The sequence below is a fragment of the Mirounga angustirostris genome, unplaced genomic scaffold (assembly GCF_029215605.1).
Source record: "Mirounga angustirostris isolate CCGP_5_RB_7025 unplaced genomic scaffold, mMirAng1.0.hap1 SCAF_4, whole genome shotgun sequence".
In the NCBI taxonomy this organism is placed as follows: domain Eukaryota; kingdom Metazoa; phylum Chordata; class Mammalia; order Carnivora; family Phocidae; genus Mirounga; species Mirounga angustirostris.
This window is the reverse complement of record NW_026991712.1, coordinates 28,547,882-28,571,498: the sequence shown is the minus strand read 5'-3', so window position 1 is coordinate 28,571,498 and position 23,617 is coordinate 28,547,882. Positions and strand designations below refer to the sequence as shown.

At 37.4% G+C, this 23,617-nt stretch overlaps 1 protein-coding gene across 1 annotated transcript; it reads left to right on the top strand.

The window, feature by feature from the left end:
* The first annotated feature begins 7,710 nt into the window (after window positions 1-7,710).
* EBAG9 (estrogen receptor binding site associated antigen 9) lies at window positions 7,711-21,724 on the top strand. The gene is made up of 6 exons (XM_045896034.3): window positions 7,711-7,802; window positions 11,091-11,169; window positions 11,922-12,080; window positions 13,735-13,842; window positions 17,960-18,051; window positions 21,183-21,724. Exons 1-6 carry the CDS (start codon window positions 7,720-7,722, stop codon window positions 21,301-21,303), a joined length of 642 nt encoding a protein of 213 aa, XP_045751990.1. The 5' UTR covers window positions 7,711-7,719; the 3' UTR covers window positions 21,304-21,724.
* Window positions 21,725-23,617: the final 1,893 nt, after the last annotated feature.

Here is a 23,617-nt window from a genome sequence, read left to right as displayed (position 1 = left end):
AAATGGTGAGCTGGAAGCTGTTAAAAGTGAATAAATCAAGCTGGTGATTAGGGATTGGGCAGAGGCAAATCAGAGACCCTAAAGTGGGCAAAATGGTCTGAACAAAGAGCAGGTAGAATTAACTGTAACACATGGAGTACAGGCAATTCAGAAAGAAATCTTTGATATGCCAAGTCTATCCCTTATGCTCCTCTTGACATTTGGTGGTCCCTATCCCCACCCCACCCAAGCCTTGGGCAGAGGACTGGACTTCAAATTGCACACTCCCAAGAGGTGGTCCCCATGAAAGATCCCAAATTATTGGCACCTATGATCCCCAATTATGGAATTATTACTCAGTGACTAAAGATGGTTTTAAACTATTATTTCATAGATATTTTTAAAGTAAACTAAGTTTGCAATCTTTGACAAGTTTTGTTTTTTAGTGTGTTGGAAACAAATACTACTAGTTGTTTCTAGAAAAAATATCTTTTATTTCACTTGGAAATGGCAAATTTAATAAAGAAAACTGAAGAATGAAGAATGAAGAAAAAATATCATAAGGGATATAATAATTTGAAGCAAAGGTTTGTGTCTAAGAAAAAACATTTTGAAAACGTTTATGTCAAGATGTAGCCTATTTTTGATTATTGATTAGGGGAATCAAAAAAAATTGGAGACTTTGAATTCTTCGAATGTAGGCATTTGAAGAGATCAAGGTTAGAACAGGTGTTTAAAAGACTGCAGAGGATTTAGTGGATTTAGGGAGGCATAGTAACTGGGAATGATGATGCAATAGTGCGGTGGTGGTGGTAGTCGTAGTGAGTACTACTACTATTACTACTACTACTAGTAGTAATAGTGAGCAGTTAGCAGCAGCTGCGGTAACAGCTATTAATCTGTGTATGTTTGCTATGTGCCAGGCTCTGCCCTAAGAGCTTTGAAAGGGTTAGCCATCCTATGAAGTAGGCGCTATTATGGTCATTTTACTGATAAGGAAGCTGAGCTTTCGAGATGAAATAATGTATCCAAAGTTACGTAGAATCATTCTAGAGCAAGAGTTATAAACATTCTCTTCCTTCCCCTCTTGGGGATAAACAAGGTCAATGACTAGAAATGTGGTACAGATTGGAGTGCACGGGTGGGTGGATACTAGAACGTAAGTGGGTAGAAGGAGGCTGGTCAGGGTGACAGGACAAAGACAGTTGTAGTGAAAAAGAGAGTAGAAAAACATGAACTGCTTTCAGCCTCTGACCATGCAACAGTGGAGCAGATAGTTTTCTGAGACCCCTCGCCCATAAGCAAAGAACCTTGGCCTTTTCATAGCATACGGGATAAAAAGAAGAAAAAAAGTAAGAGACTTTAAAGAGAGAACCATAGAAAGAAAATCTTAGTTTGGGAGAATGGCTAGCCGGCGAGGCAAGGGAGGAACAAATGCAGGGACAAGGTTAGGTTCCGTTTTTTAACTTCTAAAGGAAATTCAATCAAAAGTTACTTGGAGGACGCAGTCCTGAATTAAACTCAACGTTTCGCACCCCTAAAGTGGAGGAATGATTGAGATCTGGCCTCCCGACAGCCAAATCACCCTGAGACAGCCGCAGCTCCCTCAATTTTGCAACCTAAACACTGCTTTCCCTTGGCCCCATCAGGTAGGCGGAGTCTGTAGATCGAACGAAAAGGGGCATGGTTGGCGCGGAGGTACTCTGCACTGAAAGTAGGGCAACACAGAAGGAGCCCATGCACTTTGCAGCAGAACACCCTGTGCAGCCAGCAACGGTCACAGAACACCTACCCGTGACCGAGCCTCGGCCACAGCCACGCCGGCCGCCGCTCGCCCCGCCCCCCAGGCGCTCATTGGCTTAGCCCAGTCGCCGGACCCTCAGCCTCTCGTCTATTGGGCCAGACAGGACCTGGGCGGGGTGCGGAAGTGAGGGCCTGGAGACCACCAAGAACCGCCTTCCAGGAGGGCGAAGTGGGAGGGGCTGGGGGATGGTTTCCCGAGGAGGGGGCGGCCATGGCAGCTGCGCGGAGGCAACGGCGGCTGCGACGGAGCGCGCGCCCGGCTTTGAATGAGCGGGGCTGGGACTGAACGGGCGGAGCGCGAGCTCGAGGAAGCGACCGGCAGTGCGCGTGCGCGCGCCTTGGTTGCGCGCGCGGCCCGCGGCAGCTCGGAGCCTCCGCCGGGCGGGCGGGGAGGGGGAGGGGCAGGTGAGTGTGTGCGACTCGCGCGTGCCCGCGAGGGGCTTCCCTCCCTCCCTGCCCCCCGAACCCAGCCTGGTCCTTGGGTGGGTTGGGGGTCTTCTGCCTTTCCCTGGTCAGCCCTCCTCTTCGCCTCGCACTTCCCGCCCTCCCACCTTTTCGTCCCTCCACCGGGTTTCTCCCTTCCACGGCCGACTGCCATTCTGGGGTACTGTTTCCGGGTCGGAGTGACCTCCGGGGTGAAGGAACTGCGACTGGGAGCGGGCCCCGAGCGCGCAGCCCTCACCATGCCGCGCTCGCGCGTGGGAGACACGCCTGCGGGACGCGGGCGCAGAAACCCTCCAGGCGCGGAATGGGCCTCCAGCAGGGAAATTTGCTCGTCCTTCCTGCCCCTCCTTTACAGGCCTTGCTCCTTCCCGGATTTTTCCAAAATCCAAATCCCAACCTACCCTGCACCCATCTCCAGCGATTTAGAGCGTTTCACAGAGCGCCGAGTGCATGGCGTCGGATTGTGTAACTTGAAAACGCTCTTGTCTTTTTTCTCATCTGTACAGTGGGTGTGATTTTTTTTTTCATCAGCCAATTTCAGGTGGGTAATCAGAAGTTAAAGCATTTTAGTTATGCAACCCGTGCCTTTTGAGTCATTCAGGAGACCTTAACTCTGCCCTCGTAGGAGTCGGTGTCACGTATTTGAGGGCCTGACTTTGAGTGGCCAGAGGTGATACAGTCCACTTTTCAACCCGCTCCCACATTCTACTTTTAGTTCCCTTTCTCCTTGGTTTTTCACATAAGTGAGTTCAGGTAAATTTTATTTTTGGAGACTTGCGATAGTCCTTAGTCAGCTTGAGAGTTACAAACAGTTTGAGGCTGTTCTGTATTGTACTAAGTCACATGGTTTTTAAAATTTTGGTATTGAAAAATTTCAAACATATTTTTAGAATTACAGCAATTGAAGACTTATTTAGTGTATACGAAAAGATTTTGGCTTGGCTTGTTTAATGAATTGTAACACAGTGACTCTACTGAAAGGGTCTCACCCGCAGTTTACGGGGAATTACAAGAAAGAAAGATATATTTAATTTTGCAGCTTCTAACGCAGTGTATTTTTAAAATTGTAGGTGAATCTTCCTCACTTGACCTAGCTGAGCTCTCATTCCTGTTGATTTCCTAGAGATGTCATTTCTCCAAAAGCCCTGAGAATAGGTTGCTTCATAATTCTGATCCTTTTCCTGCTATATCTCAAGTTTTTGTATTTTCCACCTAATTTTAAAGGAAATTTTAATTTGAAAATTAGGTTATATTAGCAATTCTCAGTTTTAGAAAGTATTTTTAAGTGACCAAAGTGCAAAGTAGCCTAAGATGCCTACTTAAATTGGCTACCTAAAGGGCATTCAAAAATCAAACTGAGGGGGTGCCTGGGTGGCTCAGTCGTTAAGCGTCTGCCTTCGGCTCAGGTCATGATCCCAGGGTCCTGGGATCGAGCCCCGCGTCGGGCTCCCTGCTCCGTGGGAAGCCTGCTTCTCCCTCTCCTCCTGCTTGTGTTCCCTCTCTCGCTGTGTCTCTCTGTCAAATAAATAAAATCTAAAAAAAAAAAACAAACAAACTGAGGCAATGAGTATAAAATTAAAAGGTTTATCAAAGGGATATGGTATGAGGAGAGCCTAGACTTTGGGTCAGTCTCTTTAAATTGTGGGTGAGTAAATCCTCTGGAGCCTGTCAGCCACATGCATTAAATGGGTATAGTGGAATTTACCTCCTTTGTCCTTAGGATTCCAGTGATATGATAGAAGATACATTGTCTAGAACTATGTTTTGAACATACTGAGTGCTCAAGGAACATTAACATTCCCTTCAACAAATAGTTGAGTACCTACTGTGTGCTTGGCATTGGCTAAGACCTAGAAATACCAAACCGAGCAAGACTGATTGGGGCCCTGTCTCCTCAGTCCCTTGCATTGTCACTAGCCTGTGACAACCGAGCAACAAACACTTGGTTTCTCTGTATTGGGTCAGTAGTTTTTCCCATTACCCAGGGTAGCATCTGTTAGATAGTAGGTGCTAAATATATATATGTTTGTTGAATTGAATTGGAACATTAAGTAACTGTGGGTCCCAAAGAATATTCCAGCTTGCAAATCAGTGTAATTGATAAAAAGTTTTGATAGTTAACTTGATTGCATTTTCCCCATTTCATTGCAACCGGCTAGAAAATTTAGTCTGTAAATTATAATATCATCACTGAATTAGTAAGAATGTTTATTGTTAGTGAGATGTTCTTGGCTTTTGAATTAAATAGACCTAGGTTTAAATCTGAGTCATTGGTTGTAGGAGCATGGAAACATGCGCTTACTCTCTGTGCTTCAGTTCTATGAAATGAGAGCAGTAGTATCTATCTCATAAGATTGTTTTATGGGTTGAGAGACATAATTTTTAGATCATGCTTGGCATATAGGAGCTGGTCAACGAATATTAGATCTTTTTGATAATTACAAAAGAAAATTTTCTGAAGAATGAGGATATTCTTAATTGCTACGAAGAGAATTCTATTCTATTGTCAATAATAGTCCCATTTTCTGTTTTTATGTTGGGCAAAATTTTAAATTTTGTTTCCAGTTACCATTGAAGTCATTCAAGTTGACAAATACTGAACAATGACAATAATATTTGTGGCAAGGTGGTGACAGTGGTTACCAAGGCTCTATATGAAATGTATTTTCAACTCTGCATTCATGTATATATCCTGAGACCCACTCCTCTCCCCAGTCCTTAAATATTATATGTCTTCTCCCTTCAAAACTTCCTGATTATCTCCTCAGTTCTGTCCCCTTTTCCCCCAAGTGCCACATTCCATACAATCTCTTTTCTAGCTATCTTGTTTTGTTTATAATTTTTATAAAAATTTAGCCTAAATTTTCATATAGGGAAGTTTGCCTTCTTTTGGTTAAGAGTTTTATTCTTGACAAATCAACTTTAAAATGGAGCTTTTATTCATCATCTTAACTGTCAGGTCATTCTAGTCATAATGAAGTAGTTAAACCTTTCAGGTGTTACTTTGCAACTGATAACTGGAGGTACAAGATAAACAAGATCCTCTGGGGAAGGATTGTACAGGGCAGATAAGGTATATAGAAATAACTATAGTACAAAGTAGAGAATGTAAGTGTGGTAAGAGAAACATACTGGAATTAAGAAGACTTTATAATAGGAGCACCTGGGTGACTTAGTTGATTAAGCGTCTGACTCTTAGTTTCGGCTCATGTCAAGATCTCATGCACGGGTTCTGGGATCAAGCCCTGCATAGAGGGCTCTGCGGTCAGTGGGGACTCTGCTTGAAGATTCTCTCCCTCTGCCCCTCCCCACACTCATTCTCTCTCTCTTTCTGAAATAAATCAATCTTAAAAAAAAAAAAAAAAAGGTTTTATAATACCCCAGCAAGACGTAATAAAGGCTTATGCTAGGGAGATTGCAGTGGAAATAGGGAAGAATATAGGCAGTATTAGGAAATGGAGTAAGGCCTTTTGGCAGTTTGGACATAATAGGGCTAAGAGAAAGGAGAAGTCAAAACTTTTGCATTTTTTGAAACCTAGTAAACCACTAATTGGTTTCTTTCTTTTTGTCAGAAGTATTTAAGTTACTTGAATAGTGAAATTCTTAAATTTTTTGGTTCATTCTCATGGAGTCACTGTTCTTTCCATCCTTGCAATTAGTATGTCAACTGCAAATACAGGCATTCAGTAAATCATTGAGCTCATGTGGAGATACAACCTCAATGTATGGGCATTGCTAAGGGAGCCTTTTGGAACTCTGTTACTGTGAAGAGTCTACTTGGCCTTTCTACATTTGTAATTCTAGCAATAAAAAGAGCTAGCTGTGTGTTTTGCCCTTCTTTGAAGGGAATGGCAGTAGTGGCTCTACAGAGTAATTAGGATCAGGTATCACAAGAGTTAACTGTGTTTCCTTGCTTTCTGTTTTTGTTTTGTTTTTATATAAGGCATAACCTACAAACGGTATATGTAGTATACTGGTGTTGATATTACTCAGACTGAAGCATAGATCTATATGCCTATAGATATAGGTATCAGTTGTTTGTAATATTTTCTCAATACCCTTTTAATATCTGCAGACTCTCTGGTAATGTCACCTCTTATTTATGATATTGGCATAATTCTGTTATTAGGGACTTACATATTTTGGATTATTACGTGCTTTTGATTTACTGACCCTTTTATCATTATGAAAGGACCATTTTTATGCCTGCTAATATTATTTTCTCTGAAATCTATTCTTTGACATTGAAATAGTCACTTCAACTTCTTTTTGATTAGTATTAGCATGGTATATTTTCCCTATTCTTGTCCCATCTGTTATTTGTTCCCCTTTACCTTGTTTTCTGTTCTCCCCTGCCTTTTTTTTTTTTTTTTTTTTTTGGCTCCCTTTTCTGTTGACTGTATTTTGTCTCCTTTGTAGTCTAATTAGTTTAACTGGAACTTGCCCCTTAGAGAATATGATTTAATCGATTTACTGGGGTTAGATCCAGGTATCATATCTTTAAAGGATCCCCAGATATATGAACCACTGGACTAGATGATCTCTGTTGTTACTTTCAAGTTAGTAGCTATGTGACTTTGGGCAAGTTATTTGACCTCCCTTAATTTCCTCATCTTTAAAATGGGCATAATAAAATGTATCTATCTAAAAGTTAAAAATGTTTTGAATAATACTGTTATGTTCATGTGGTTCAAACTTCAAAAGGTACAAAAGATTCAATATATACTGTTTTATGCTTTTTTGATTTTTTAGTAGAAAATAATACATAAATAGGTAATTGAAATTCAGTTAAAAAATATTCTGAGAATATTTCAGAAAGGCTTTTTTCCTCTCATCTATTGAAAACTTAAAAATGTTGTTTCTTGGGGGCACCTGGGTGGCTCAGTCATTAAGCATCTGCCTTCGGCTCAGGTCATGGTCCCAGGGTCCTGGGATCAAGCCCCGCATCCGGCTCCCTGCTCCGTGGAAAGCCTGCTTCTCCCTCTCCCACTCCCCCTGTTTGTGTTCCCTCTCTCGCTGTGTCTCTCTGTCAAATAAATAAAAAATCTTAAAAAAAAAAATCTTGTTTCTTGAATTGTCAGTATGATTTACATTTTAATTTTAAAATTTACTGTGTATGGGGCGCCTGGGTGACTCAGTTGGTTGAGTTCCTGACTCTTGATTTTGGCTCAGGTTGTGATGTCAGGGTTGTAAGATCAAGCCTTGCGTTGGGCTCCATGCTTAGCACAGAGTCTGCTTGAGATTCTTTCTCTCCCTCTGCCTCTCCCTGCCCCCTTTTCGCATGTGCTCTCGTTCTCTCAAATAAATAAATAAAATCCTTAAAATAAAATTTACTGTGTTATATTTGTGGTTTCTGAAGAAAAGTAAAAAAATGTCTGATTTTCACAACTCATAATAGGACCTTTCAGCCTGACTTGAGAATGGGAATATAGCTTATGAAATCAGCTAAGTGCATTTATTTTTGTGCTTTTTCCACAGGTTTTGATTCCCACCATGGCTATCACACAGTTTCGGTTATTTAAAGTTTGCACCTGCCTCGCTACAGTATTCTCATTCCTAAAGAGATTAATATGCAGGTAAACAAATTTTAGGTTCAAATTGACTTGTTTCTCTTCTTGCTGGTTTTGGATGCCTTCATAATTACAAAAAGGCAGGGCAGACTATACTTAAGCTAAACTTGATTATAGTATTCATTTGTTACTGTCTGGTATTTTTTTTAAATATATTTTCTCTACTTCAGATCTAGAAAGTAGAGTTTCACTTCTTTTCATTCTTTCAAATTCTTACATCTTTAATTAAAATTGTATTCTTATTCCTATAGAATTTCAGAAAAAAGCAAGTCAATTTTCATTGTAATAAGACAGTTTTTATGTACATAATTATTTCATTACCAGAATGTTTTAAGATGGTTAGGTGGAATTAGGAATAAGTATTTCTTTATATACTATAATATGAATGTTTTTGTATTAAAAAAACACTTGCACAGAAAAACCCCACACAAAATAGATTTTTTTTTTTGGTCTCTTAAATAATATTCCAGAATGTGGAATGTGGACTGTTTAGTCCTAGTCAGATAAGTCATTCTACTTCAGTAAGTCATCCAAAGATTTGAATTCCTTCTATTTTTGTCACACAGCTATACCCTAGAGCTATAGTTCTGTAGTTCTATACTGTACCCTAGAACTATGTGCGGAGGCACTTCAGGGCTTCACATTAAACTCACAGGGGTATATCATCAGGATTTTTTTTAATTTCTAGCAAAACACAGTGAATGGGATAGTCAACATCTGTTAAACGCTGCACAAGCTACTAGCTCAAGGTAGTTCACATTTGTAACATTAGATCGTGCAGCATTACTTTTGCAGATATTCTTGAATGTTTGAGATAAGTTTTTGTTTACTTGTATTTTTAGTGACCTGTCTTTGCAAAGCTAGGATTTAGGTTGTAACTAAAGCAAGTACTGAACCTAAAATTAATATGGAACAGAAAATGAGTACGGTAGTATCCATTCTGATTTCGAGTTTTGAGAAGCTGTGCAGTATCCAGTAGCCCCACACATATGTTCCATTAGTGATTGTTGTTCTTTAAGAATGAAATCAAAATATTGTTTTTCTTTATATGTAGTATTTTTGCAAATGGCTGCTGTGTAGTTAGGACATAAATAAGTATTAATTGTTTGGGTCTAATTATGTAATCAATGGAACTGTTAGGTATTTGTTTTGGCCAGGAGTACTGTGGAAAAAAAAAAAGTACTGACACACAGAGGAGGGTATAGTAAAAGAGGAAGTAGAAGGCTGTCAGTTCTCTTTTCTGGCAGACTTGATTTAGAAGTTGCACACAACACTTCAGTTCTCAAGCTTACTGTCTAGAGCTTAAACATATGCTAAGGATCATATGACCACCTAGCTTCAAAGGAGGCCAGGAAATATATCCTCTGGCTAAGTGGCCATTTATAACTATTAAAACTCTGAGGATTAAGGACATTTATTGTTAGAAGTAGAGTGATTGGGGATTTTTTAAAAAATGGGTCCATAGTATGGCAAAGGGAATGAGTGGATGAAATAGAGTGCAGATGATCACTGGAGGAGGAAAGGTCAAGAAAGAAATGGAAAATTCTGGTGACTATAGAACTTACCCAGGAAGAGGACAGGGTTTGGGAAGTAGGCAAAATAGTGAACTAAGTGCTCAGATCATTAGAGCGTGAAGAGGAATGGCCAGAAATTCACAAAGTAAAGTAGGATAAGACTGGGTATGAATTGCCAGAAGGCTGGAGGTTAACAGAAGATAAATTATGGGTGTTTTTCTCTTTACATATGTATTTTCTAAAACTAAAATACTTTTGGTAAAAGAATGCATTTGATTTAAAAAATATTAAGGACAGTTGTTGCCACTATAAATTTCACAATAATTTATTTAGGATTCATTGTATGTTCACTTTTAAAGAAAACTGACTTGTTAGAATAAGCTTTTCTTATGTGTCAGAAGGAACCTAGATCATGTGTTCTAAAAGTAGCAGGTCCACATCATAAATTTAGTAGTAGACTGTGTTTTCTATTTATCCTTTAAACAAAATATGATTTCTAATCTTGTAGTAAAAATAACAAACTTTACCAGTTTGCTCTAAGTAGATGCTGTATAGATTATTTGAAATGAAGCAAGTGATTAATCATTTATAATAGCTACCATTTTTTTTTTTTAGTATATACCTGGCACTGTCTAGTGTCTAGCTGCATTAAATATGTTACTTAGTTAAATCCCTATAACAACCCTACAAAAGTAGGTTTGAATACCTACATTTTACAGATGAGGATATTGAAGCTGAGAGGCTTATTGATTCTAACTAGACTCATAATTAATAGACGTAACATTTAAAACTATGGTTTACATAGTTTCCATAGCCCATGCTTTAGCAATTGAGTTATGATACCTATTTTGTTTAATATAGTGCTTCTCCTACTAATCCTTATCAATTAGTTTAGTTCAACCCAGTGATTTTCAAACTTTTAATAATAGGTAATCTTACCAAAAAAACAAATCAGTAAAACAAACAAAAGCCAAGCCATCCTGGTTAAAACGGCATAGGTAGGGGCACCTGGGTGGCTCAGTTGGCTGAGCATCCAACTCTTGGTTTGGCTCAGGTCATGACCTCATGGGTCGTGGGACCAAGCTCCATGAGGAGTCTGCTTGAAGATTCTCCCCCTCTGCTCCTCCCCCGCTCTTGTGCACAGGTGTGTTCTCTCTCTCTCTATCAAATAATCTTAAAAAACAAAAACAAACAAACAAAAAAAACCACACACACACACGAAAAAAGGGATAGGTGTCCTAGAACTTCACCAACAGAGCATGGTTTGAAGGAATATGGTTTGAAATTACTTTGCATTTTTGTTTTTGTTTATGTCTTTATATGCCTCCTGAGTTTATCTATAATTCTGAGTCCTAAGCCAAAAAGCAGTTTTGTTGTCCTGTCCAAGATTTTAAACACATTTAAAAGATATTTGATGCATGCCTTTTCTTTTCATATTTTAATGAGCAACTCTTAATTGTTAAAATAAATAATTGTAAAATTATAAAAATACCTTTTTTTTTTAAAGGTATTTTTATTTATTTGACAGCGAGAGAAGGAACACAAGCAGGGCGAGTGGGAAAGGGAGAAGCAGGCTTCCCACTGAGCAGGGAGCTCGATGCGGGGCTCAATCCCAGGACCCTGGGATCTTGACCTGAGCCGAAGGCAGACGCTTAATGACTGAGCCGCCAGGCGCCCCATAAAAGACCTTTTTTATTAGCTTTACCTTACTGTCCATAGTGGTTTTACTCAGGCTTGTTTTGGTAATTATTGAAATAAGCTATTTTCATTTTTATTTTAGATCTGGCAGAGGACGGAAATTAAGCGGAGACCAGATAACTTTGCCAACTACAGTTGATTATTCATCAGTTCCTAAACAGGTAATTTTTGTTTAAGTTTGAATAAGTGCTCCGGAACCATGGTTTTCAAACTGGACTACAGACCATTAATTAGTATATCAGGAAATTAATTTGGTAGTCAGGTCAGGCTTTTGTTGTTGTTATATTTTTTAATTCTAAAATTTTTATTTGGTTCTTCATAGTATTTTCTGTTACTTTGCTGAAGTTTTCTATTTTATTTTTCCATAGATTTCAAGAGTGTTTACTTTTGCTTGTTGAAGTATTTTTATAACTATCTTAAAGTCTTAGATAATTATAACATTTGTGTTATCATTCCATGCAAGTTGAAATTTACTGATTGTTCACTGAATAATTTGGGGTTGTTTCATGGACATTTTGAATATTATATTTGAGACTCTGTCTTATATAAATCCTATGAAGAATTTTTTTTTTTTTTTTTTCAATCAGGGATTCAACCCGGTTAGGCTTAGGATGCAAGTTTCAATATTCTTTCTGTGGACTGTAGTTCTAAATGTCAGTTCAGGTTTTAAAGCATTTGCTTTTGTTTTGTTTTTTGCTTTTTAATGGATAGAACCAATTGTCTAACTTCTAATAAAAGTAAGTGTTTTTTTAAACTTTTGATCTAGTTTTGGTATGTTTTATAAAATTTTTATTTTCCTGTTGGTCAAAAAGTTTGAAAACCAATGTTTTAGAAAGCCTGTTTTTCTAATAAATGATGAATGAGATGTTAAGTTACCCCTTTGTGGCTGACACTGTTGATGGATTCAATGAAGACGGATGTTGAAGAATGGACTTCCTGGGACGAAGACGCCCCCACAAGTGTAAAGATTGAAGGAGGCAATGGGAATGTAGCAACACAACAAAATGCCTTGGAACAACTGGAACCTGACTATTTTAAGGACATGACACCAACTATAAGGAAAACTCAGAAAGTATGTAAAAGAGTGGTTTGGGAGGTTAAATAAACTGTTTTTCAGATTCCTATGTTTGAATCAGACAGTATAATTAACCAGAAAGCCTATTTCTAATGATCAATTTGTTGTCTTTTCTAACATATTAAACAAGCTTATATATTCAAGTGACCTAGACATAGATCTAGTAAGTTGCATCCCCAAGTCTTTTAAAGTTATATTTGCATTTACTGAAATCCAACCGTAGACCAGATTCTAGACTGCAGTCTCTGCTAGAGAGACTAAGCTGATTAAGATAAAGTTCTGACCTTAAAAGAGTTCACAGTTTAGTGATGACTACAGACTGATAGGTGTAGTTTCCATTGTTTATAACCATTATAAAACTGATGTAGGACTCTCAGAATAATTGTTGTGGGCTTATGTTAATCGTCCACACTTTACTTAGTCCCTTTTGAGTTGGATATGGAAGATCACTTAAAGGTGGAGGGAATTATTGGGAAAAGAACAGTAGCTAAATATTTTCCTTTCTTTTTATCAAAAATGTACTTTTAAAAAAAAAATTTAAATCAAAGAATATAGAAGAGCTTATAGTGAAAAGCAACAGACTTCTGCCCCATCATTCCCCATAGCCAATTCGACTTCTCAGAAGCAACCACTGATAACTTTTCCTGTTTGGGCTTATAGTGTTGTTATTTTTTTCAAATCATATCTATATATAATATGCTTATGTTGCTGTGCCTTGATTTACTAATCACAGACATTGTCCATTGACTTCATACTATGGTAGATGAGGGTTTATTTCATACTACCCTCACTGCTCTTCCCCCTCTTCCAAATATGATGCTGTTATTCCAGTCTACCTCACTAGTCACTCTGCTATTAAAACAAAACAAAACAAAACAAAAAATGCTTAGAGTTCTATTTCTTGTTCAGTCATGCATAGAAAATATTTCTTAAAAACACACTTTATAAAATGAGGACATTATTTATCCCACCCTTTCCTAATAGGGCTTCTCACCCTCTTCTACCTCCCAACCAGTTTCAGCTATAAATTTATTTTTACAATTTCAAGGCTGATAACATTTACATTCTGTAATCAGTTTTGTTTTTGTTAAGTTGTCCAAATGTCTCAGTGCTGAACTCAAACTCAAGGAGTTTGCGTGTCTTAGTAGATGAATACCTTATATTTTGGAAGTATATTGCTGCTCTTAAGAGGAACCTAGAATATTTCAATAGTACCTTAATAAATTAGTTAGACTGAAAATGTTTTTAAGGTACAAAGCTAACACTCCTGCCTTGAAAGAGCTAATGCATTCATAGATAACCGTATGAAGAGAGATGGTTATACTTTAGTAGAATGTGACATGTGTTCTTATTTAATACAGTGACTAAAAGTGCCAACTTATATTTTGTGGGTCTAGAGAGAGAAGAGGAAAGTTTGTTTTTTTAGAAAAAGTAAAGTGGAATTTTTCTTAGTATGTAAGTGATTTGTGTGACAATTGCCTAGGAATTTTGATAGTCTTTACAGACTTAAACCTTTACATTATAAATTTTAAAAGAAGAAAGGTAGGGCATATTTGAAATAATTACAGAATACTTTGGTCACTCAATTAGCTTGTTTGTTTTATAAGATGGGTAAAATATTCCTATAATTCTGTTTCAATTAATCTTTCAGATCATTATTAAGAAGAGAGAACCATTAAATTTTGGCATCCCAGATGGTAGCACGGGTTTCTCTAGTAGATTAGCTGCTACACAGGATATGCCTTTTATTCATCAATCTGTAAGTATGTTAATAATATGTAGGCAAGGGTTTTTGTTTTCTTGAAAAAAATCAAACTGAATTGAACATAATACTTGTATTTCTGTGCTTCAAAACAGGCTTAGCAGATGAGAGACATTAATCTGGAGTTTTGCAGTCTTTTCCTTTTATGAGATTGTAAGTTACATCAGCTACTAAGATCAGAGTCCCACTGGACACATAAAAGACAAATACAATATGTTACTTACAAAATGTGACCTTTAGGGGCGCCTGGGTGGCTCAGTTGGTTGAGTGTCCGACTCTTGATTTCGGCTCAGGCTATGATCTCAGGGTTGTGAGACTGAGACTTGCCTTGGGCTCTGTGCCCAGCACAGAGCCTGCTGAAGATTCTCTCTCTCCCTCTGCCCCTCCCCTTTCCACGTGTGTGCGCACATGCGTGCTTTCTCACTTTCCCTCTCTAAAAAAATTTTTTAAAATGTGACCTTTAAAGAGATTACCACTGAAATTTAAACTTAGAAGCAGGTTATTTTTAAGCGAGTCATGAATTGTTTCCCTAGTAGAGTATATTTACATTTAAAGTATAATTTGACTTGTAGTAGGTTTGACTTAAATGCATCACTTTGAAGGACAAAAAGTAGTGAGGAAAGTATATAACTGTGGTTCTCAACCTTGGAAGTATCTGAGAATTGTCTTAAAAACACCAATGTCCAGGGGTGCGTGGGTGGCTCAGTTGGTTGAGTGTCTGCCTTTGGCTCAGGTCATGATCTCAGGGTCCTGGGATGGAGCCCCGCATCGGGCTCCCTGCTTGGCGGGGAATCTGCTTCTCCGCACTGTTCTTGCTCTCTCTCTCTCTCAAATAAATAAATAAATAAATAAAATCTTTAAAAAAAAAACTTACAGTCTGACGCTCTAGGTAGTCATCATTATCATCAAAGAACTCTCCATAACTTTAAAAAAAAAAAAAGTCCAGACTTCTCCCCAGATCTAAGCTTAAGCATGTTTTGATTGACTAATTATTGATTAGTAATTATTGACCAATTTATTATGTTATTATTATATAACAACCCCACATTTAGTGGCTTAAAACAGTGAACCTTCTTTATCTCATATAGTTTCTATGGATTGGGAATCCAGGAGTGCCTCAACTGGGTAGTTCTGGCTCGGGGTTTCTAATGAGTTTCCAGGCAAATCATTAGCTGGGGTTGTAGTCATCTGAAGGCTTGACTGGAATTGGAGGATTCATTTCAAAGGGGCTCACTTTACATGCCTGGCAAATTAATGCTGGTTGGTTGCATGAAACCTCAGTTCCTTGCCATGGACCTCTCCATAGGGCTGCTTGAGTTTCCATACAACATAACCGTTGACAGTCCCAGAACAAGCAATCCCCGAGAAAGAGAAGGCAGGCAGAGGTGAAACCACAATGCTTGTTTATGACTTAGTCTTAAGTCACTGTCACCTCCACATTATTTTATTCATTGGATGTTAGTCCCTAAATCTAGCGCACATGCAAGGGGAGAGGAATTAAGCTCTACCTCTGAAGGAAGAGTGCCAAAGAATTTGCAGACATAGTTTTAAACCACCACATGTGCCTATCTTATTTGTTTGTTGAAACTGCATGGGTGCTTCGGAGGCCCCATCTCTCTAGGGGACCCATGTTTATGTATATTTTTAATTCATGGGTCAGAAATTATTCCTACTAATGCGAGACAGGGTGCTTGGTGCTAGTACTATAGTGGAAAGTAAGAGTCCTTCCTTCAAAAGAATGCATTCTAGTACGGAAGGTGCAGTATTAAATAAATGATTGCACTATTATAAATAATGCAAATTTTGGTAACTCCTATGTGTTTACTTTTTTATTTTTATTTTTTTAAAGATTTATTTATTTAAGAGAGACAGAAAGAACATGAGTGGAGAGAGGGAAAAGCAGACTCTCTGCTGAGCAGGGAGTCCACTGTGGGGCTCAATCCCAGGACCCTGAGATGACCTGAGCCAAAGGCAGATGCTTAACCAACTGAGCCACCCAGGTGCCCCAACTCCTATGCATTTACATCATGCTATGAGAACACAATAGCACCATAGATATTTCTCTAAAGTAGCACAGCATGTTTAATTTTTTATTTTATATTTCTAAATTTTATACTTTATTCACGTGTTTGATCCATATTTGTAAAGTGGTTCAGACTTATCCAGTGAATTAGCAAATGTTTGCCACTTACTTGTAATTATAAGTTTTTATAACACTAATATAGCTCATTATGACGTTGTAAATATATAACTCCTCGCAGAGTTGGAAAGAGTAAATAGGGTAGATGGAGAATGTCTCCAATGCTATTTCCACATATTTTCCTCCCAGCAGACGAAATAAGTGGGCATTGCTTAGGAGGGAATGGTAATCTACTGCACTTTGTTCTCCACTCCAAAAATATCTTACCACCCATTCTACCAATTAGGTTCTTCTTTTAAATTCCACATTCTTTTTTTTTTTTTTTTCTGGAGTTTAATCATTTGTATTGTTGTGATAGCTTTTTATACTAAGGATATTAACTTTTTTCTGTCATCTTTTACAATTTTTTGGTTTGTTGTTGGCTTTATAATTTGGTTTGGATGTTTTTGATGGGCAGATGTGTTTAGGTTTGTTTTGTTTTGTTTTTTTAAAGTAGGCTCCATGCCCCGCATGGAGCCCAGTGCGGGGCTTAAACTCACAACCCTGAGATCAAGACCTGAGCTGAGATTAAGAGTTGGACACTTAACCAACTGAGCCACCCAGGCGCCCTATGTTTAGTTTTTATGTAGCAATTCTATCCATCTTATCCTTTAAAACTTTTTAACTTGGAAGGCCATCTCTACTAAAGGATCAGATATCACTCTCTTTTTGTGGTTTTATTTCACTTTTTTTATGTCTAAATGTTTTATATACAGAAAATCAAACACCTCAGTGGAAAAATGGATACATTTACAAATAAGAAATAGACATAGCCTGATAACATGAAGAAAAGTTTGATCTTATTAGTTCTCAAAGAAATCGAAAGTAAAATAACAAGACACCATTATCAAATCTTAACCAATTATCAAAATGAAAGAAGGCTATTACCATAATTGACAAAGGTACAGGGGAACAAGACTTCCACCTGTTGCTGTCAGTAGGATAAGTTGGGATAGTTTTTCAAGAGGGTCATTTGTATTTTGGTTCAGTGGCTTGAAAAAAAAAATTCATTTGATTTAGGTATTCTACTTTTAGAGACTTATATTAAACAGATAACCAGAAATACACTAAAAAGTTTTAACAGGATGGTATTATGTTTATGGTTAGGAGGAGAAAAACCGCACATTTAATTTCAGTTTTAAGTGTAAGTGCTCAAAAGAAAGTGTAATAAATCTATTCATAGATTGGTGCAAGTTATTTTATGCTCATAGTCACTTCTGCACCTAACTAAACATTCCAGAATAAGCATTTTTATTGGTTTGTGGAAGAAAAAGTGAACTTTCAGAGGTCCAGCCTGGGGATAATGAAAGAAATAGTGGAAGGCCAGCCTACTGGGATCAGGTAAGTAGGACAGGCAAAAAAAAAAGCACAATATGGAAGTACTCTGGTAAAGAGTAAATTTTGCCTGATTTGTTGTTTTTGCCTTGGACCCACCTAGTAAGAACCACTAAAAAATCTATAAATTACTTATGCTTAAATGGAAATGGCTGTGCCAATTTGGAAACTTCAGGTCCTCTGGTTCATCTCAGCACAGAGTAGTTAGGCATCTCTAATTCCGTCTCCAGTTAGTCTCTTCTCTTGCCCCCACCCCCACCCTGTCCTTTCACTAAAAAGAGAGAAACAGAAAGAAGAAATGTTCTATTCTTGTCCATTCCAACTTAAAGTAGGCAGGAAAAAAAAAAAAGAATCAGTATAAAACATAAAATAGAAGAAAGCTGGACCTGCCCAGGACCGTTGAGTACTGAAAGTCATGCATCACAAGAAACAGCTCCGTTCCAGGCAGACCAAGGGCCTGGTCATCTGGGCCTTATATGTGAAGAAGGCACAGGGGAGTGACAAGGTCTGAGTCATGTTATAACAGATACTCTTCTTGACTGCTAAGTGGAGAAAGAGGAGCTCTTTACTATCATAATTTTGTTTTGCACTTTGTTGTAGCCTGAATTAGGTGACTTAGATACCTGGCAGGAAAATACCAACGCGTGGGAAGAAGAAGAAGATGCGGCCTGGCAAGCAGAAGAAGTTCTGAGGTATTTTAGTTATACTTACGTTACAGCTTGAGTAGAAGAACTCAATTTGTTCATGTTGCATTTGAGGTCAAGAAAGCTGATTCTGCCAAAAGTTGTATTTTTCTTCATTCTTTCTCACTTGAGCTTAGGTATAAATTTCAGACTGCATATACTATTTTATATGATTAAAACCTCACAGAAACCTAGAATTTAAAGCATTATAGGAACAAAAGAGTAATAATGTTATTAATGGCAAATTAGGTCTTCTATATATATACATCATATTATACTATTTGCTTTGTATTCCATTCCCTGTAAAACATAGTTATCTCTTGAAACGTGAGCCACCATTATATATTCCTTTAGGTCAGAAATTATACCTTTATTTTTGTTTCCCCGTGGTCTAGAATAGTGCCCAGCACTGCACATTCGGATGGAAATAACTTATATAGCACTCTACATTTGTATATATGGCTTAGTTGATGTACTCAAAAGCCCTACGAGGTAAATAATTATGTCGGGTACTATCCATTCTACAGAGAAGAAAATATTATTCCTGAGGTCTTCAAGTTTGTTTTTTTGGTGTTATGTTCTTATTTCTTTGTTTCTGTGAGCAGTAAACTTAATTCTTGCTACTGCTGCATTAGGTCAAAGAGTAAACAATATTTACCCTAAAAAAGTTTGTGACCATCATCACTGGTGAAAAGCTCATATATTTAAATGTATCTAAATCATTTTTTATTTTTAAAGATGATATAGTAAAACACAGTGATGTAAGTTTTTTATTTTAAAAGATTGTTTTTATAATAGGGATAGAAAATAAATAACAAAACAACTGATTTCATTTTTGTGTTTTCCCTTCCGGTCTTCATCAACTAACTACAGTTATCTTGAACAGCCAGCAGAGGGTGCAGTTGAGTTATGGCTGACTTTTTTTTTTTTGGTCTGGTCCTTCCTATTTTCAGCTTTTTTTTTTTTTAAGATTTTATTTACTTATTTGTCAGAGAGAGAGAGCACAAGCAGAGGGAGAAGCAGGCTTCCCGCTGAGCAGGGAGCCCGATGCGGGACTCGATCCCGGGACTCCAGGATCATGACCTGAGCTGAAGGCAGTCGTTTAACCAACTGAGCCACCCAGGCGCCCCTTCAGCTTTTTTTTTTAAACAGGGATGCGTCACTTTTTAAAAGTCAGTAAAGTTGTGAGAGTTTTAAATATTTAGTTTTTATCTAATCATTATTCACTGTAAAAGGACTTTTTAAAATTGTAAACGGCAACATTTATTTTGCATGGATCATCAAAAAAAAGATAAGTTATCTATTTCTTTTACTCTTTTTTGGATACATCATAGATATAGAAGTCCAAGTGTTTTAGAACATTTTCAGGGGTTTGTGATTTTTAGTGTCATTAACCACAGGATAAAGGAGAGGGGTCTGTTCATTCTGAATTCAGTAATCTTAATGACAGCACTATAGAGTTGATGAGTTCCCAAGTATCTTAATACCCACTGTACCTTTTTTCCACGCTCTATCCTCTTGCACTCTGAACAAAACAAGAAAAAAACAAAACCCTAAACCTAGTGTTTTATGTTATATGACAGCTTAGGAGAGGGAACCTATCAGTTGGTAATATGCATGCTTCCTGCTACCATTTGCATAAGTTAGAGTCAAAGACACTTGGAGGACTCCTGCGCTGTTACTGCCCCCGGAAGAACACCGCGAAGTTTTGAAGTGTGGTCACACTGTGTGTCCTCTCAGTCTGTTTTCCACTGCCACTTTAATACTGCCAGTACCGGAATCAGTAAAGTTAAGGAGATTCTGGTACTTCAGTAATTCCAGGTGTGTATCTGGAGAGGGAAAACAGATTTTGTCTGCAGTCATCTCTAAATTGCCTCATTTTCCAGGAACGTTAACTGTTGATGTTTATACTTTAACTAATAATCCGGTGAAAGCTTGATGATCTTGCTTGTTTGTAAGCTAGCCAGCTCTTTATAATTCTTTTCTAGCTCCCTTTTTGCCACGGGCATTTTGACTTTTTTAGGGGGCAGATTATCAGTTTTGCTAGGAAGTGATCAGAGCTGGTGAAAAGTAGATTTCTGTTAAACTATTCTTCTGAAACTTTAGTTAATTGATGGTGAAGGTCAAAATATTGCCTAAAATAAGTCTACTTTCTCGAATTTTGGTCATACACAACTCTGCTCACTCCCACTTATAAATATGATGAGAATGGTATATATGTTTCACTCGCCAGAGTCCCCTTTGAGCTGTCCCAAACATAGGTAATCCACACTGGATTTTTCTGTTTTATAACCTCCTGTTGCCCATCCCACGCATAACTGTGACCTACAGCTTCCTCCCTCAACCTTGCATGCTTCTTCACTATTTTCTCATGCCTTAAACCTTAGATCCAGGACCAGCTTCTTTTCTTTGTCCTATTTCGTCACCCCCTGCTACTCCCACTCTCCACACAAGTCAATCAGTAACAAAAGAGAGGCCAGTGGTTCTAGCTCAGTGGAGTCAAGGAGGGGCCAGGGAGGAGGGAAGTATCTCATAATGTATAATCAGCAGGTACCCACTGTTCTGCCCCTTCCTCAGTAGAGCTGGCCAAATGCTAATCCTTAAATAGATTTCTGGCTTCCAGTTGGAAGGCTTGTGTTTCATTTCTATTTTCTTTGTGCATTGTGTTCTGCACATCTGTGTTCTTGACTTCCTTCAGCAGAGTGTTTCTAACTATTATAAGAACAGGAGATTTAGTCCTCAACATCAGGCTTTTCAGAATGGTATCAAAAAGAAGGTGTGGTCCAGTGGAAGAAGTGTTTTAGTGAAAATAATCTGAAGAAGAGGGATTAGAAGATGTGGGTTTGTCTCCTTGTACTTAATCTTATGACTTTGGGTAAGTCACTTAGCCTTTGTGCCTCATTTTACTTATTGGTAACATAGAGACAGTACTCTTTTATTTTGCAAGTCGTGTTCTAAGGATTAAAAGAAATACTGTTTTTGAAAATCTTTGAAATTTTCAAAACAGTGAGAAGAAAGATTTTTCAAACTTAACATTTGATGTTGATAAAAAGGCACCGCTATTTCTTTCTGGAATTCATTCGCCATTTTACCTGTGTGGTATTTTCTAAAAGTAAAAATAGGAATATGTTTCTTTTCAGGCAGCAGAAGATAGCAGACAGAGAAAAGAGAGCAGCAGAACAACAAAGGAAGAAAATGGAGAAGGAGGCACAGCGGCTAATGAAAAAGGAACAGAACAAAATTGGCGTGAAGCTTTCATAATGGATGTCCTTCACATGTCATAGTGCCAGTAAGAGAGATATGAGCTCCACAACTCAAGCAACATTTATATGGATTTAAGAATATTTTCAGAATACAAACACATTGCTTGATTTTAGTGCATTCATCAGACCATCTAGGAGACCAGGATTCTCTCAAAGTACCTTGAGCTCTTAGTGATTGAGACTCAAAAAAAAAAAAAAAAAAAGACCTACGAGGCAATATTTTTTTTCAACATGCTCCAAGTGTAAGACAGTTGTTTGCTGTAAAAAATTATTACAAATGGAATATACCAGTACCTCTTCTAGCTAGTGTTTCTAGCTAAATAAATGGGTGTAAATAATTTTATGGTGGGAAAGAACTCTGCTCTCTATAATGCTTTCCTTCATTGTGCATAATGATAAAATAAATAATTTTAAATATTCCCTTGTTTCCATGATTATCTGACCTAACTCAGACAAACTGCAGGGCTTTTAACCTCTTTATTTTTGTTGTCAGAAGCTGGTATTGGCATACATTTCTTCTAGTTTGAACTGGTAATGTTTATGTTTAATATGACGTTAAGGAATTTGATGACTTTGGTTTTCAAGAAAATGACATTAAATGCAATAATTTTATTTATCATAAAGATTTTATACATCGTTTTCTTTTAGATGGTATTGTAATGGTATACATATTTGTAATTTATACTGCATGTATAAACATTGAAAATCAGCAAAAATGACAAATTTGTTTTGCATTATTTTAACTTGTGAATTTTAAAAACTAGTATTAGTAATTTTTTCCTTTTGTTGTAGATTTTAAGATGTTACAGTGTTTTAAGTACCTTAGTCCCTCCCGACACAAAAGCCATTAATTTACAAACACAGAAAGCCTTCGGTTCTAATATTTCAAAGCTTTCAGATGATTTCTGTATCAATTTTATATATCTGACATAATGCAGTTTACTGTGTTGTTGGCTAAGATAATACTGATTTATTAAATTTTAAGCTGAGATAGGAATAATATTTTTATTTTGGGGTGTTGACTGCCTCTAAAAGAGTTTCAAGGAAATAGATACATGCTGTGTTCACAGGGAAAAAATAGGTTTGATAGTTTAAATCCTATTAATTTTTTCTCCATGATCAAAATACTTTCAGACTGATTTTCTATGGCTTTAGAATTTTTAAAGATTTTCACTTTCATAAAGGTTGTTGCCCAAAATTAACATTCTGTGGGGTTTTTTTAGTGTCCTAGATCCTCTACAGGCTAACTACTGCTGATATGTTTGAATTAAAATGATATTTCAGAGTAAAATCACAGCCTGTACAGTGAGATCACCCTAAGTCCTTAGCCTAAGCTCCTAGACTAAATGTGATTGTAGAATCTAGTTGAAATTTAACTTTGGTAAAAATCTGCTTTTTATAATCCCAAGCCACATTTTCAGTTATCATGTTTATTAGAACTTCTGCCAATAAACTTCCAATTAAATAGAATTAGATTCAAATTTTTAATAATAAATGTATTCTCTTCCCTTATTTGTATTTATTTATTTTTAGTTATGGGAATGCTACATGATTTCTCTAAATTTGGGGTTCATAAAGGATAACCTCTCCTTTAGTACAATAAATTTTACTGCTTTTCCCCAGTAGTTGACAAGTATTGAAGTCTATTTTGGTCATGACTTTCATGATGTGGGATTTTGTTTTTTTGTTGGCTTTTTTATTTTTGTTTGATCAAGGGCGCCTGGGTGGCTCAGTCGTTAGGCATCTGCCTTTGGCTCGGGTTGTGGTCCCGGGGTCCTGGGGTCGAGCCCCCGCATGGGGCTCCCTGCTCGGCGGGAGGCCTGCTTCTCCCTCTCCTACTCCCCCTGCTTGTGTTCCCTTTCTCGCTGTCTCTCTCTCTGTCAAACAAAACAAAACAAAAAAAACCTTTAAAAAAATTAAAAAAAAAAAGAAGTAAAGACTGGTTAGAAATTGTTTGTATGATTAGAAAGAAAGATTTTTTTAATGAAAAGAATAAAGATCAATTTTGGGATTTTTTTTTTTAACCTCTCTTGGTATGTAAACTGAATTCCTGTGTTAAGTTGGGTGTAATATGGTCCCAAAAGAAGTTGTGAAGTGAGTTAAATACATTTGATAAACACTTCATGGTAACAAACTGACTTTTAGCTTTGAAATTTATAGTTTGTTTTTGTTTTAATTAAGAATTACCAGTCTTAGAAGACTATTAGTAAAAGTAAAGAAGAAATATGGGTAGGCATAGATAGAATTAGTGAAATGCTACCCATTATCTGAATTGTGCATTTCGTGTATTGAGATACCAAGTGATGTGCAGG

Coding starts and splice junctions, on each gene's coding strand:
- EBAG9 (XM_045896034.3), top strand. CDS start 7,720: ATGGCTATCACACAGTTTCGGTTATTTAAAGTTTGCACCTGCCTCGCT. Junction 7,803..11,090: donor CTAAAGAGATTAATATGCAG/GTAAACAAATTT, acceptor TTTTTATTTTAG/ATCTGGCAGAGGACGGAAAT. Junction 12,081..13,734: donor CTATAAGGAAAACTCAGAAA/GTATGTAAAAGA, acceptor TTAATCTTTCAG/ATCATTATTAAGAAGAGAGA.